This window comes from Rhipicephalus microplus, chromosome 6 (genome assembly GCF_043290135.1).
Source record: "Rhipicephalus microplus isolate Deutch F79 chromosome 6, USDA_Rmic, whole genome shotgun sequence".
Classification (NCBI taxonomy): domain Eukaryota; kingdom Metazoa; phylum Arthropoda; class Arachnida; order Ixodida; family Ixodidae; genus Rhipicephalus; species Rhipicephalus microplus.
The window spans coordinates 196,172,149-196,189,543 of record NC_134705.1 but is presented as its reverse complement, the minus strand read 5'-3'; the positions used below and the strand labels follow the sequence as shown (position 1 = coordinate 196,189,543).

At 48.8% G+C, this 17,395-nt stretch overlaps 1 protein-coding gene across 1 annotated transcript; it reads left to right on the top strand.

Moving 5' to 3' along the window:
• The first annotated feature begins 1,226 nt into the window (after window positions 1-1,226).
• LOC142766116 (uncharacterized) lies at window positions 1,227-15,309 on the top strand. Its single transcript, XM_075867966.1, has 5 exons — window positions 1,227-1,430; window positions 3,364-3,511; window positions 5,673-5,794; window positions 7,320-7,440; window positions 15,127-15,309. Exons 1-5 carry the CDS (start codon window positions 1,261-1,263, stop codon window positions 15,307-15,309), a joined length of 744 nt encoding a protein of 247 aa, XP_075724081.1. The 5' UTR covers window positions 1,227-1,260.
• Window positions 15,310-17,395: the final 2,086 nt, after the last annotated feature.

The window sequence follows — 17,395 nt, the reverse complement described above, 5'->3', positions numbered from 1 at the left end:
GTGCGGAGGACCACGTGATCAGCCGCAACTTTGGCTATGCTTGCAATGTTCCTTTCCAAACAGTGCACTGCTGCTTACTATAGTGTCGACGGCTGCGTAGTAAATGCAGGCAACGTTGGGCAAAGCAACTGCTACGTCAGAAGGCCAGTACGGGCGGATGATATGAAGTGCGCGAACATGACGCGGGCAACAAAAGCATAGCTTTATTTCAAAATAAACATTTACTCTGCACCAAAGTAGCACCGAGATAATTTTAGACCGCTATTTCTGCAATCAATAGGGAGTTTAAAAATAACGTTTGCAGGGACATCGGGCGTTGTGGGCATAGCGGTCGCCACATGATCTTTAAGAATAGCGTTTGCTCCCCCTAGGGAAAAGTCTAGGGACTTTTGACCCGACCGCAAACCCAAACGCACGGAAGCTACTCACAGCACTTTAGAGCATCGCGGGTCACGATCACCGCACGCTATTTTGGATTTTCTGCGTACGGCCTTCGAACGCGGACGCCGATTCACGTAACGACGCGTGCGCAATTGCAGTGACCACACCGCAAGGGCTCACGGTGCGCTATTCTAAAACTCCCCATAATGTTGACTTTCCCCAGTGCCCCTTTAACTAGCACGGACATGGCACATTACACGGGCCGCAAGCATTTCAACTTCGTCAAAATGCGACTGGCGATGTTGAAACAGTGACCTATATAGGTCCGCAACTGTTTATATGACAGCCTGCTTCCTTAGACTGCTACAAGTCCCCATTGACGACGTGGCGCTGCTCTCTGGCCCAACAGGCTATGAAGCGTCAATATGATGCTCCTGGCGGAAGAAACGTGCCCATCCTTGACCAATCAATCCACCGTAAAAGATAAGCTGGTGTCACAAGAGCGATATGTAGCGTCAAGCATGTATTCAGATAAGCGTCAATATGATGCTCCTGGCGGAAGAAACGTGCCCATCCTTGACCAATCAATCCATCGTATTGGATAAGCCGGTGTCACAAGAGCGATATGTAGCGTCAAGCATGTATTCAGATAAGCGTCAATATGATGCTCCTGGCGGAAGAAACGTGCCCATCCTTGACCAATCAATCCACCGTAAGAGATAAGCCGGCGTCACAGGAGCGATGTGTAGCGTCAAGCATGTATTCAGATACGTATAGCGTGTTTGGTGAGTTACGTTCCGCTCTTCGCGGTAGATATAACGATAGTCTCATGCCATTACAGTGAAAGAAATACTGTGCACCGTGGGGCATACTGCCGTTATGCCAGACATGTACCCGCCCGAACGACTGTGCCAGTACCTCTACTACACGGACGTCGTCATCGATGGAGGCCACATACGGGCTTCGCTCGTTCAGGACAGCTGGAAGTTGTTCCAACTGAAGGCCAGAAATTATCAAACCGTCGAGGGAGGCATCGGTTTCGACTACCGGTCAGTTGTTTCCTGAACTTGGTGGCGTTGAGAACAGCCATCAACAGCTTATGCCAGTACCTTAGCGAAAACTAATAGATAATAAAGGCGGGAAACGTGCACTGCGTCGGTGGCGCCGCGGTGCGTGAGTGAACGAAACGAATTGGCGTGCTCAGTACAGCAGCCCACCCATGAGTAGAACCGTGTCAGAATGTTAGCGGTGCTTCGCAATGTTGCGCATGAGTTGTTGTGTCCTAACAACTAGAAGAACAAGCATGGGGTGGATCACATTCGGTAAGCATACTCAAATCATGAAAGCTGATTCAACCCTTAAGGGGGAAATATATAACAGCTGCATCTTGCCAGTACTTAGTTACTAATCAGAAGCCTGGAAGCTTACAAATATGGTCCAGCTCAAATTGAGGGCGACGCAGCGAGCGACGAAAAAAAATTGATAGTCGTAACCTGAAGACACAAGAAGAGAGCAGAGTGAGTCAGGAAACAAACCGGGATAAAGGATATAGTTGTGATGCAGGATAACCGCCGGCCATTAAGGGTAACTGGCTGGTTTCCCAGAGAAGGCAAACGCACAATGGAGAGACGAAGTTAGGTGGGCCGATTAGAATAAAAAGTTCGCAAATGTAACGTGGCAGCAGAAAGCACGAAACCGGGTTGACTGGCGGAATCATGGAAGAGGCCCTTGCACTGCAGTGGGCGTCAGGCTAATGACGATGAAACTATCAACTACGCACCTGAAACAAAGCTTTTTGAGTATTCCATCATGGCTGTGCTTCCAAAACCGGCGGCAACACTGAAATATAGTGTGTACGCCATACGCAGCAAGTGATCCCGCGCACAAGTTTATGAAGTACACTATCAATTTTTTATGAAAGGGAACATGCAAGCGCGTGGCCTACGGCGGCTGCTTGTAGTGCGCTCAATGGGAAGTGAGAGCACGGTTTGTAGCGCGCCAGTTAAAACTGAAGTGGCCGCACGTCGCCACTTGGGATCATTGGTGCAGTGGACTACTGCGCCACCTGGAAGTGCTGTACGTTCCCCCGGTGTAAGGGACGTTAATCAGACTATCTAGCTACATACGTGTAGATATGACATAAATGTGAATGAAGTAGATGAAAAACAACTTGCCATCGGCACAACAAACTTGCAACTTTCGGATAGCACGCCCGACGCTCTGCCATTTGAGCCACGTTGATTGATTGATTGATTGATTCATTTGTGGTGGTTAACGTCCCAAAGCCACCATATGATTATGAGAGACGCCGTAGTGGATGGCTCCGGAGATTTCGACCACCTGGGGTTCTTTAGCGCGCACCCAAATTTGAGCACACGGGCCTACAACATTTCCGCCTCCAATGGAAATGCAGCTGCCTCAGCCGGGATTCGTTCCCGTGACCTGCGGGTCAGCAGCAGAGTACCTTAGCCACAGACCACCGCGGCGGGGCCATGGATAAGAGGACCACCGAGTCGTCCTCTTATCCACGCTTATCGGGTATCTTATGGAAGGCAAACCTGGTGGTGGAAGCGAGAGCCACTTATAGCTATAACGGCGATCGTGTAATACACACTTTATTCTAGAAAGTTGAACACTCTGACTGGTCAGCTGTCCACTCTCGCGCTTGCACAGCTGACCAATAAGCTCACACACCTTACTTCATGGCATAAAGTCTGCTGCATAAAGTAAACCCTCGCCATGCACGAACAAAAGGGGAAAATTCTTCCTTGGCTTCGTTATCTATCGTCTCTTATTAAGCTTTCAGGTTCGGCCTTATCTCGCATGGCTTCCTATTTTGGTATTATGGTAATCATTGTGCCAAGCTCGCAGCGAATCTGTCACTTTCTTTTTCTAACGTGACCAACTACACCAGACGCTGGTGCTGTTTTTTTTTTCTTTTTTTTCTCACATCCTGTTCATGATGTGATCGTTCGGTTACAGATACATTGCCCGAGTGAAGATATACGCTGCTCGGCGGGAACTCCATCAACTGGCCAAGCACAATCTAGAGCACTACGGCTTGCTGAACGTAATCACGAAGCCCAATGAACTGAACGCAACTGTGGAATCCTTGAAGCCGATTATAGAAGTGAGTGCGCACAACTGAAAACGTGGAGGAGAGTTCAACCCCTTGCGCTTGTTGTTGTTGTTGTTGTTGTTGTTGTTGTTGTTGTTGTTGTTGTTGCAGCTGACACAAAATATTTACGGCCACGATATAAAGAAGGGCAAAAAAATTAATGTCCACCGCAATCAAACAACATCATGCGGTAAAGTATACCAAAAAATTGGAAGTTGCCACTGTCATGGGCCACGAAGTGCCCCCAAACAACGCTTTTTTTTCCAGAATGGGTTTCGCGCGCTTCCAGGAATGGCTTCGCGCTCCCGCCATTTGAGAACCGCTGCCCTAGTACATTGAGTCGGCGGGGATACATCATATAATTGACAATTTAACGTAAAGACGCAACAAGCTTCTTTTTTTTAAAGACGATAGTCTTTCTTGGGGACCTTCGACGCAGAAATTTTGTCTGTCTGTCTGTCTGTCTGTCTGTCTGTCTGTCTGTCTGTCTGTCTGTCTGTCTGTCTGTCTGTCTGTCTGTCTGTCTGTCTGTCTATCTGTCTGTCTGCTGATGTGTCTGTCTGTCTGTCTTTCTGTCTGTCTGTCTGTCTGTCTGTCTGTCTGTCTGTCTGTCTGTCTGTCTGTCTGTCTGTCTGTCTGTCTGTCTGTACATTTGTCTGTACATTTGTCTGTTTGTCCACTCTTAACGGCACTTAAAACGGCACCAATGTGGCCAAACGATACTCCAAACAGCCGACCCCATCCGCAGCACCCACCAATATTGCGAAAGATTCAGCGTTCGTACTTGTGCGATTGTCAATTAAAAAATTGGCCCGAACCTACATGTTACACTGTAAATGTCGTCGAAAGAAGATAGCCTTGCGTCTGGAGAGAGTGAAAAAAACGTTTATTTGATGTTCTGCGCAAGGAAATCGGTGAATGGTATTCTGAAGGCGCTGCGTTAGAGTGCCTCGAGCGTGTAACGGAGGCAAACAAGCGCATCTAGGCACGTTAGGCACGAGCGCCATCTGGCAGTAATCTTCAAAATTGAAACGTGCGCGACCGCGGAGAAAGATGCGCGCCGGTCACGGAGGTGATAAGGTGTAGAACGCAAAGCGACGGGCAGGTGCCACCACCGTGCCATCGTAGCAAAGCGTTGGAAACACCTTCTTGAGCATCGCATTGCACTGTCATCGCAGCGCGTCAAACGCTACAGTCCTTAAAGTTTACTTGTGTGTGCCTATTCTAGTATAAAGGCAGACAAACAAAATATAGACATGTTGTTATGGCGCCTCAGATATGCGCAATATTTGCTTTTTTATTTGACAATCGCACAACGATGTACGCTAAACCTTGAGCAATATTAGTGAGCGCTGCGGATGGGGTTGGCCGTTCGGAGCCGTTTGAGGAATCGTTGGGGTGGACAAACAGACAAATGTACAGACAGACAGACAGGCAGACAGACAGACAGACAGACAGACGGACGGACCAAAATTTTTCCGTCGAAGGTGCCCAAGAAAGATCATCGTCTTTAAAAGCAATTATTGCGCATATCTGAAGCACCATAACAAATCGTCAATATTCTGTATATGTGTCTCTTACTAGAACAGGCATACATAAGTAATTCTAAGGACCATAGCGTTTATCACACTGCGCTGACCATGCAACGCTTGCATGAAAAGGCAAGTGTTTCCAACGCTTTGCTAAGACGACACGGTGGTGGCACCTACCCGTCGCCTTGCGTTCTACACCTTATCACCTCCGAGACGGACGCGCACGCCCATCTCAGAGGCGCGCGCTTCGTTTTTCAAGAAAACTGCCAGATGACGCTCATGTCTCACGTCACACATGTGACGTGACTTGATGCGCTCGTTCGCCTCCGCTGCACGCTCGAGACACTGTAACGCAGCCCCTCCAGAATACCATTCACCGATTTTCTTGCGCAGAACATCAAATAAATGTTTCATTCACTCTCTACACACGCAACACGTCTTTAGACGACATTTGAGCGTAACACGCAGATACAGGGCCAATATGTTTTTTATAAGGCTCAGCGATTGAAGTATAGAAAGAACACTCGTAAATAGATGCAAGTAATATACAGTGTTAAGTAAGAAGTGATAGATATGCAGAAATGAGCGCAAGGAAGGGGAAAAAAACACCCAATATCTTCTTTCTTTTTTTGTCCTTACAGGCACTCAAGGACGTGCAAGACAACGATCCCGAGAAGCAAACCGTGATTGCGATTGGTTCGCTCACTTACAAACCGGAGGGTTTTCAGCTCGAGTACAGGCAGATCATCGAGTGCGTCGTCAAGTGAGTTCGACACAACGAAGCACCGAAGAAAAGCCACGGCTACACGAACCCAACGCTAGTGCGTTGAGTTCGGAAGGCGCGCACACGGAGCCTCACTCAGGACGACCTTTCTATTGATAGCAATTGTATGGTCACTCGAGGCGTAATTATACCATCGCCATGACGTACCACATAAGATCCGAGTAGATGACATGGTTCTGTGCGTCGTATGTTACACGAGGTAGCAACGGAAAACGGGCGCCGTTCATGAAAGGATACAGCGTGTCGACGGCTCCATCGGGCGAAGTAGCGTGAAGAGATACCGGGGGAGGGGAGAAGCTGCGTTTCTCGATATGCGATTGCGAAGTTTGATGAAAAGAGCGCGGTCGTGCTGTCTCTGCATTGTTTAGTAAACAGCTCCTATTTCCGTACGTGCAGTGATTTTTCACCCTTATACTCCGACTTGAAGGGGTAACACCAGGAAAAGTGATTCGCTCTCGGGAGCGGCCACTTACGCCCGCGATTCGTATTGTTAAGCGAAATTGTATCCTAAAAGAATTAGTGGTCCGTCTTACTTCGTATAGCATTTGTCGTTATCGCAGTCATTGCCAAACCCCTATAGATAAACTGGGGTTTTTATTGCTTAAAACTCCAGTCCGATAATAATTTATCAATATTCATCGGCTCCTATGCGCATACTTCCACTATTTAGAGAGACCTTAATGATGCAAAATTTCAATTAACATAGCCATTTGAAAAAAATGGACGCTTCTCAAAAGATTTTTGATAGCACTTCGACGTCAGGACAGGAGAAAGATATGGGTACTGATCTCCATGGATGACTGAAATCTCGACCCGGCTCTGGAATGTCTATTTTCTGCTCCTAATTGTATTCGAGCAAACACACGGAGACGAAGACGAGATAAACACCGACTTTGTATGTTTGCGCGTACATTGTTGAGATGATTTTGCTTCAGCCAGGCCTAGTTACGACTGTAATGCTTCATTTTTGTTGCGATAGCAATCATATGAAGACTCTCTGCGCAATTGTGCCGTCAGCATCACGTCCCGTATGCATATATGTATCTATCAGAGACTAAGACAGTGGTTTGCGCTCAAGGTGGCGTGATTGAGAACTTTAGTGTATGTAATTCATTTCGAATAAATAACTAGTGTTAATAACGATTGATTGATTGATATGTAAGGTTTAACGTCCCAAACCACCACATGATTATGAGGGACGCCATAGTGGAAGGCTCCGGAAATTTCGACCACCTGGGGTTCTTTAACATGCGCCCAAATCTGAGCACACGGGCCTACAACATTTCCGCCTTCATCGGAAATGCAGCCGCTAGCAGCCGAGTAACTTAGCCACTAGACCACCGCGGCGGGGCCTAGTGGGAATAACGCTCATGAATATTGTAAGCGCCAGGTGTAGATATTTTTATTGTTTGATTTTGCAGGTCATAGGATCATTGCTACTAGGCCTACGTGTCAGACGCTTGTTGTTAAATCACGGCTGCCCTCGGGCTTTCTCTCATTGCAGCACCTTCAACGCCGACGCCGTGATCGCTGTATCCTCCGTTAGCACGATGGAAAGCAACGAGGAATGCTACGCCGCGCCACCGAATGTTCTCAGCTCACCTGCGCGCGAATTCCCCAGCCTCGTGAGTGTTCTGTTTTCGCGAGTAGTGCGTCGGAAAGACCCCACACTGTACTAAGTACAGAGAAGACGCGTAACATGAAATTGTTGGTGTATTATATTGTCGCTAGGTGAAAATAACAGAGCACAGGACGACGGTGCGACCAGAAAAACGAGGTCTGTATTAACAGAACAAAAGAGCAGCCACTTCGACTTCTTCTTTCTCAGAGGAATCGTGGGTGCTGTCCACGCTCATCACTTTGTCGTCCTTTGTCTTCTTGCCCGGCCTTTAGCCGTGACATTAGCCTCCCATTCAAGAAAGCATCGTCCCGATGCTTTATAATCAAAGCGGTTTGTACTCGTTGGAAACGCATGAGTTCATTCGGCGAAATAAGGCTTCATGCGTACCACGTGCACAACTTCTGGAGCATACCTTCGACGCCTTGAAGAGTGCGCAGTATCAGGAACAACCTCATAATTAATGTCACTGAGACGTCGCAGAACTTTATAGGGACCGAAGTACCGTCTTAACAGTTTTTCTGAGAGGCCACGGCGCCGAATAGGTGTCCATATCCAAACTTTCTCTCCTGGCTCGTAGGAGACTGGTCGGTGACGAAGGTTGTACCGTCTTGAATCGTAGTCCTGCTGGCGACTAATACGTAGGCGTGCAAGTTGTCGGGCTTCTTCGGCCAGCTGAGTGATATAATCAGCATCCGTTTCAGCGTCTTCGTACTCGTGCGGCAGCATAGCATCCAGCATAGTGGTGACTTCACGACCATGAAGAAGGCGGAATGGCGTTGTTCTTGTTGTTTCTTGATAAGCCATGTTATAGGCGAACGTGACATACGGCAAGATCTCATCCCAGTTTTTATGCTCCACATCGACGTACATGCAGAGCATATCCGCTAGTGTCTTGTTGAGACGTTCCGTAAGACCATTCGCTTGCGGATGATACGCCGTTGTTCACCGGTGGGATGTGCCACTAAGTCTTAAAACTGTCTGTAATAGTTCGGCTGCGAATGCAGTTCCCCTGTCAGTTATTACCACTGATAGAGCACCATGCCTCAGCACCACATTCTCTACGAAAAATCGGGCTGCTTCACTTGCCGTGCCCCTCTCCAAAGCCTTGGTTTCGGCGTAACGAGTGAGGTAGTCGGTGGCTACTATAATCCATCTGCGACCTGCTGATGAGGTTGGAAATGGGCCCAAAAGATCCATTCCGACTTGAGCGAATGGAGTAACAGGCACGTCAATAGGATGGAGGAGGCCTGCTGGTTTGACGGGTGGAACTTTTCTGCGCTGGCAATCAAGGCACGTCCGAACATAGTGTTGAACGGTTGCCGTCAGTCGTGGCCAGTAGTATTTCTGCCTCACTCTGCACAACGTACGCGTGTAACCCAGGTGGCCGGATGTTGGTTCATCGTGGCATGCCTGTAATACTTCGCTCCTTAGAGATGTTGGGACGACGAGTAAGTAGTCGTTTCCGTGTGGCGTGAAGTTCATCTTATACAGGACGTCGTTGCGCAAGCAAAATGACGAAAGCCCTCTCGCAAACAATCCAGGTACAGCTGAAGTGCGACCCTCTGAAAAACGTATTATGGGTTCTAGTTCGGGGTCATCTCGTTGCAGCTGTGCGACAGTTGCCGTGTTTACAACTCCGACAAAGGCTGTATCATCATCTTCTGCCGTCGAATGTTCGTATGGCGCACGAGAAAGGCAATCAGCGTCTGAATGTCGCTTCCCCGATCTGTAGACCACCGTCATGTCAAATTCTTGAAGCTTCAGGCTCCAGCGCGCCAACCGTCCTAAAGGGTCTCTTAAATTCGTCAGCCAGCAGAGGGAGTGATGGTCGCTGACAACATTAAAAGGACGACCATACAGGTATGGGCGGAATTTTATAACCGCCCACACCACCGCAAGGCACTCTTTTTCAGTAGTGGAATAATTTTCTTCCGCACGTGAAAGAGTTCTGCTCGCGTAAGCAATTACTCGTTCGGCGCCATCCTGCCACTGCACGAGTACAGCTCCTAAGCCGACATTGCTAGCGTCGGTGTGCACTGTTGTCGGTGCGTCATCATCAAAGTGTGCGAGGAGTGATGGCTTCTGAAGGCGTTGCCGCAGCTCGTCGAATGATTTTTGCTGCTCTTCATTCCATACGAATGCGACGTCTTCTCTGGTAAGGCGAGTCAACGGCGAGGCAATGCGCGAGAAGTTCTCAATGAAGCGTCAGTAGTAAGCACACAGTCCTAAAAACCGTCTGACGGCCTTTTTGTCAGTTGGCGCTGGAAAATTCGTAACGGCAACTATTTTTTCAGGGTCAGGCCGCACACCTTCACTGCTGACAAAATGCCCCAGGATTAGAAGCTCTTCGAAGCCGAAATGGCATTTTTCCGGCTTAAGTGTTAGTCCGGCGGAACGGATAGCTTGAAATACTGAGTGCAGTCGCCTGACGTGTTCGTCGAATGTGGCAGAAAATACGATGACGTCATCTAAATACACTAAGCACGTCTGCCACTTGAGGGCTGATAGTACGGTGTCCATTAGCCGCTGAAACGTTTCCGGTGCTGAGCACAAGCCAAATGGAAGTACCTTAAATTCAAAAAGGCCATCAGGTGTCGCGAAAGCTGTTTTCTCCCGGTCTCTTTCATCGACTTCTATCTGCCAATACCCACTCCTTAGATCCATCGACGAAAAATAACGCGCGTGCCGTAGTCGATCGAGTGAATCGTCGATACGTGGAAGTGGGTAGACGTATTTTTTTGTCACCTGATTCAGCTTGCGGTAATCCACACAGAAACGTAAGGTGCCGTCTTTTTTCTTCACTAATACAACCGGCGAAGCCCAAGGGCTTTTCGACGGCTGAATAACGTCGTCTTCAAGCATCTGTCGCACCTGCTTTTCGATGGCTTCACGTTCTCGCGGAGCTACCCGGTACGGGTTTTGCCTGATGGGTCTGGTCATGTCGTCCGTTATAATTCGATGTTTTGTCAGCGGCGTTTGACGGACCCTGGAAATCGAAGAGAAACAATCTTCAAACTTGTTAATAAGCTGCATGATACTCTGCTTCTGTGCCGGCAGCATACTTGGGCCAATATCAACAGATAGAGGTGCAGGGGTGAGATCAGTTGAATTATCTTTTTCAAGCGTTAGGCAGTCTGTCATCTCGGCGAGCTCTTCCACGTACGCGACTGCCATGCCCTTGGTTAGATGTCGGCGTTCAAAGCTGAAGTTCGTAATAAGGACGTGCGTGTGTCCGCATTTTATGCTTACGACGCCTCTTGCGATAGATAAACCATGGCTGAATAGCAGTGTTTGAATTTGCTCGGCGATGTTTTCAGAATCGCTCGACGTGTCACATGTCACAGCCACGAGTGCACTCGACCGCGGTGGGATGGTCACGTCGTCTTCGAAGACACGCAAAGGCTGACGTCGCTGGTCTGTACAGGGCACATCCGAAACTTGATCTGGGGCCGTCCAAAACGTAACCGATCTCTCAGGAATGTTGATAATGGCACCGTATTCACGCAAGAAGTCCATGCCCAAGATCAGGTCTTTGCAGCACTCGGGTAAAATTACGAAAGTAGCGACGAAATCTGAACTGCCGATATTAATTCGAGCTATACATTTGCCTGTCGGCGTCACCAATTGACCCCCTGCGGTTCTAATGTTTGGTCCCGTCCATATTGTTCTTACTTTCTTTAGGCAGTCGGCGAGTTTACGGCTGATAATAGAGAAGTCCGCACCAGTATCTACCAGTGCTGTTATTGGGCGTCCGTCTATACAAATGTCTAGATTGGCGCTTACGATTTCCGTTGATGTCGGTGACGTCGTATCGTCCTTGGTATCGTGCGTCGTACGATCCGTGGTATCATTCGTCATATCACGTCGTAGAGAAGATGTTGGGGGTGTGTTAGCATCTCGACGGGCGGCAACCTTCCCCCCAAAAGTCGCAGCTGTTAGTTTCCCCGACGAGGGCTAGGAGATTTGCCCCGAACCACCTCGGAGTACCTGCGCTGCGGCGGCGAGTTTGATGCAGGTGAATGAGAGCGGGGTCGACGATACGGCACTTCGGGTTGCTGTGCTTGCGGGCCTGCACTGCTGTCACGGCGGTTATCGAAATAGGCACGAGGGGAGGTTTGTAAAAAGTTATGATGTCTACGGACACGGTATACCGGCAATGGCGGAAAATATGGCCGGCTTCTCCGCAATGAGAGCAAAGTGGTCGGCGGTCGACGGTGCGCCACAAGTCCGTCTTACGGATGAATGGTCGACTGGTGGGCATACCTTGCGACCAAGATGCAGATGTCGGCGGAGTGTACATTGGCGCCGTTTGCATAGGCACGTTGGACTGTGGATACGGCTGCGGCGGATTGGGAGCTGGGGCCCACGGCTCGTTGTAAGGCCCTTGGCTCACGTCACGATAAGCCAGTGGTGACGAGTTGTAGGACACTGGAGTGTGTCGACGGACAGCTGATGCGTAGCTCACAGACCGCTGGTCTGAGGGCGATTCGGGAAACGAAAATGCCTGGCGGAGTTCTTGTCGCACAACTTCTGCAATGCAAGCCATGGTATTTTCTTGCGGAGTCACAAGGAGGTTTCGGATCTCCTCCTGAACGACCTCACGAATGAGTTCGCGCAGAGAACACTCACTACCGGCACTCAAAGCAGAGAGACTGGGAGATGTTTTGATTGGTTGGTCATGGTATCGGCGCCGTTGCTGCAGTGCTCGCTCGATTGTTGTAGCCTCTTTGACAAATTCGGCTACACTTGTTGGTGGGTTGCGTAGGAGACCAGCAAACAGCTCTTCCTTAACGCCTCTCATCAAATGTCGTAGTTTTTTACCTTCAAGCATCTCGGGGTCGGCCCGCTGAAATAGGCGGGTCATGTCTTCCGCAAACATGGCGACGCTCTCGTTTGGTTTCTGTATGCGTGCCTCGATGAGCTGCAAAGCAGAATCACAGCGGTCGGTGTTTGCGAATGTCCCGAGAATTCGCTGCCGAAATTCTTCCCACGAAGACAGCGTTGACTCGCGGTTCTCGTACCACGTACGAGCGCTGTCTGCCAAAGCAAAGTAGACGCGCGATAGCTTTTGTTCAGTTGGCCAGCGGTTGGCTTTGGCGACTCGCTCATACTGGGCTAACCAGTCCTCGACGTCTTCATAAACCTCACCGTGGAAGGTCTCGGGAATTAGAGGCTGATCAACAGTAAGCTGTGAAGGCCCTCCGGTAGCCATTTCTCCTGGTACGGTGTGTTGCTGGAGAAGTTCGAGCGGGATCACCTCGGGACTAAGGCCTCGCTGTCGGCGACTGTAGCGCTGGACAGGAACGGTTCCACTGCAGGAACGGATTGCGGTGGTGGACTCGATGAGCTAGGGCACGGAGGTGTCCCAAGCATCAGTTGGAGAAGTCCAGCACCTCCACCAATGTCGCTAGGTGAAAATAACAGAGCACAGGATGACGGTGCGACCAGAAAAACGAGGTCTGTATTAACAGAACAAAAGAGCAGCCACTTCGACTTCTTCTTTCTCAGAGGAATCGTGGGTGCTGTCCACGCTCATCACTTCGTCGTCCTTTGTCTTCTTGCCCGGCCTTTAGCCGTGACAATATGAGGATGTATACTTGATGTACCCTTGAAGTGACCTGCTCTGTCGGGCACTTCAACCTGAGCCTCCTATGCTACGCTGCAGTGTTTCTCAGAGGCGTCACGAATCCTTCGTCTGGCTAGGCTGAAAAACACGTTCTGTCACAGCCTCATCGATTCCCCTTGCCTGCCGGATTATCGGCGTTCACTATAGGGGAAGCGGCCATCGTTGGAACTGCGGTGGTGGCGCCACTTAAGTAGGGTTGTCTTCAAATACGTTTTTAAGTTTTTGGAGCTTAGTTGCAACAAAAACAACGTAAAATTTTAAAGGCGTAAACGTAATTATAAATAAGTATGATCAACCCTACGTGAGTGAAGCCGCCATATATGACGGGCGTTTTGCGCTCATTCAGCAGACAACCCCTTCAATACAAGGCATAGCCTCTGAAATCAGCAAACGCCAAAGTTTCTGATTTCAAAGGCCAAGTACAAAGACCCTTAACCCTGCGTAGGTGGCGCCACCATAGATTACGGGCGTTTTGCGCTCATCCGGCAGGCAAGAAAAATATAGGAGGCTATGGTTCGGCGTATAGCAGACGCTGCTCTGAACATCTCGGCCAGTTCTTGCTGTCGTGAAGGGCAAGTATAGAGATAAGAAGCAGAGCAAAAAGCTGCAATTTTTTCGGGCACTCTCGTACAGAGACCTGTGCTCACTCTCTTTGGAGTGGCCGTCATATGCCTTTTGAAGTTGAACAGCATATAGCCTAGTTTCTATTGGCCAATGGGCTACGTCAATCTAGAGCGGCTTCTGTATCAACTTGTGCTTCTTGTCAATGAGCGCCATTATATAAAGGCGCCGTGCTTCGTAGTATGCTAATATTGTACAGTGAGCCACACTCAAGCACATGAATCACAACTATTAACCTTTGTTAATCTACATACAATCCCATCTCTTATGCCGCTCCAAACTGAATTGAACTGAAAGAGGGCGACATTTTTTGTTCGTGCGGGCTCAAGATCATGACTCGCACTGATGTAATTTCCTTGCCCCGGGTCATCCCTCCATGTGCATATATCAGCGCGCTTGTTGGATAGAGATATGAGAGGAAGTGTTTAAAACGCATGACGAATCTCAAACTCCTTTCGTTCTTGACGGACCCAAGAATTTTCGGCGGGGCAATAAACTCCGATAACGAGATTACACGACCGTTATTTTTGTTCATGGCGCATGCGCGGCGTATCATGCCGGATACTGCACGATATCTCGTCTGCACACATAATTTTCCTTCTGCCTCCTACATATTTTGCCCTTCAAGAGAAGGTAAACGCGCGAGGCGGGCGGGAGAAGAAAATTAGGTGGGCCGATGAGATTAATAAGTTTGCAGGTATAACGTATGTAAGTAGCAGTATTCACAAGACCGGGTTGATTGGCAGAACATGGGAGAGGCCTTTACCCTGAAGTGGGCCTATAGGCACCCGACAGTGGACCAGGGGGCGCGACGAAGCTCTTTGGGCCGCCTCAGCATTGTTGGTACCGACAGCCAGGGATGCTATGGAACGCTCGCTAAACACAGTGACACGCTGAAATGTCAGTGCCCTTTTTGACACGTTTCCAAAGAACGCTTCCTGGGCGCTTACATAATCAGCCGTGACCACCTTGCTCACAACTAAAAAAGAAAATGATATGCACGTGCAAGTTCGGTTTTGCTGCGTCTACAGGCTACGCATTGGAAGACTCGGTCTTGCTGCGCCTACTCGCTAGGCTGTGTGTTCTGGCGCTACCATCGGATCTCGTAAACTGCATTGCCGGGTGCCTATACACATTTTCACAGGAAGGAAAAAAACACCGCCATCATGGGCTGTGCACGGGAGTACAAAGGCTAAGGGCGCAGCGTTGTCAGTGCATTTTCGAGGGGACGCGCCAATTTGCACAGCCCAAGGAGGGCTATGGCGGCGCCCAGGGAGGCGTTTATGAAAAGGTGATGCTACTAATAATCACGATGATGATTGACTTTAGAAGTTTCCGCGATAGCACATTTTTCCCGCAATAAACTCCCACACTGAAAGCAAGGCCATCTGGCGATCAACTGAAAAAAGTGGTTCACTGTGCACGCACGGCGCATGAGCGCAGGAAACCCACTGGCCGTTGGTGCGCGCCAACGCGACGTACGCAAACCGCAGGACGTTGGTGGGCCTCTCGTTCGAGATGGGGACCATGCTCTACGTCCTCGAGAGTGACGTCGTCAGCCCGCAGGGCGGCGCCTACGCCAAGTGCACAAGCTTTGGCATCACGAGTCGGGATGCGGTGAGTTGAAGACGGCGTGACGTTCGCTGTTCGTTGTCTGTCACGCAGTTGCGTGTGCATTTTCACGATACGAGTCAAAGGTGAAGTCCATCTGCATTTACAGCGTATAGCTGTGCGACTTTACGTTTAAACGGATTGCGTCACCGGGAAAACTCGATCAGCTCGGCATAAAGCGAAATTGCGGCTTTATAGCGCGAATGGAGCTCTGGGCGTCTGCGTGGTATGCTGGTATACTCTACCACATAGCGTTACCAGGGTTTGACACTGCTTCGGAAAAATGCATATGTCTGCATAATGTAGGCAGAAGTGGGAAAGTAAACTGAGTGTGAGAAGGAAGGGCAATAGACGGTGAGAGAGACCGGGACGGCCACGCACCAGAGGGCGGCTCTTATGTGCCAAGCAGCTCATATCATAGCATAGCATTGCCTTGTATAGTTAGAAAGAAGAGAAAGTGAAGTGAGGGGGGGGGGTGATGTAAGGGTGAGAAGGAATGAAGGAGGATGGGGCCTAGAATGCTGGTTTACGTTATACAAAGATGGAAAGCTACATGAAATAATAAGATGATGACGATAAAAAAGGAACATGTTTACACTGCCTATGTAGAGGTCACGAAACAGCGCAGCTGATCAATCTTAGGGGCTTAACGTCACCGTCTTGAATGATAACAGATATTTTCTTGGCGTAAACAGTATGTTTGTGCGTAAAACAGTTGCGGATACATTTGCGTCATTGCTTAATGCCTCGCTCAATAAAAGATTGCCTTCCAGTCCCCTTACCTCGGCATGCTTCGCATGACATCGATTCGCATGGTACGATTGATTGATTGCTACGTGGGGTTTAACTCCCAAAACCACCAACTGATTACGAGAGTATGAGAGACGCCGTAGTGGAGAGCTCCGGAAATTTCGACCTCTTGGGGTTCTCGCATGGTACGAGAAAAATGCCGATTTTCAGTATTTTCTTTTTCTCTTTCGATCGTAATGATGGGCCCTTCAACATTTTTTGTCATTTCCGTGCGTGAAGTTCAAACGAACCAAATCAGCCATAACTTATGAGCAGTTTCTTTTTTTTTTCAGATCTGCGGAACCGGGATGAACAGCGAGCAGTTCTTGGATGAGCCGTACGTTGTGTACGGCACGTTTCTACGCGACGACACCCAGAAGTACGTGGCTTTCGCGGAGTATTACACCAGCTGTCGAGACAAGGTGAGCTCGCCACGTTAACAACAGTAAACATGACGTCAATGAGAACTAACGGACAATGATGCGAAGAGAAGATTGTACACTGTGTTACTATTATTGTAGAGCATCGAACGCGGTATTCGAAGGTCGCAGGTTCAGATTCTGTCGGGGGCAAGTAATCTTTTCGTCCACTTTTCTTTCTCCCCACAACAATTACTTTTAATGACGTCCCCTCTACTTCTCTTGGCATCATTTTTTTTTCTTTTAGTTCTCATCAATATCGTGTCTAATAAAAAAGTGAGCCCTTAAACAAGTACTCCTTTACTTCAACAGTAAACAAGACACATGACATGCAGCACGAAAAAAGGAAAGCTGTTCGATAGGGCTGTTTTTGTTTGTTTGTTTGTTAGACACAGCTACGAAACCAGCACACAATTGTAGCAAGCAAAACAAAGTAGACATTACTTGTTGTTATTTTCAACTCTAGTGCAATGGTCTAGGACCTGAAATGAAAGGAATCAAGTTGACGAAAATGCAATCTTTCCGTCCGTGAGGTCTGAACCCCAAAACCAGGGGCGCAGCCAGAAATTTTTTCTTTGCGAGGGAAGCGGTGTTCAATCATACCTGATGTAACTTAGTGCGTGTATTCACATGTCTTCGTGTGTGTGCATACGTAAGCGAAATTTTAAAAAAAATTCGGAGGGGGAAGGAGCAGTATTGAATCCCCCCTCCTAGCTACGCTCATGCCCAAAAAATCGAAGTAGGCGCCGATTTTGAGAGAATTACGCGAAGCCCGCATTCTACGAAGGAGAATGCGTAAAAAGAGTGTTTCCTTTTTTTTTCGTTCTCAAACAGTAAACGTGATGTGGCGCAGTTCCATCGTGGACCACGATTTGGACGCTTCGGCCACCGGT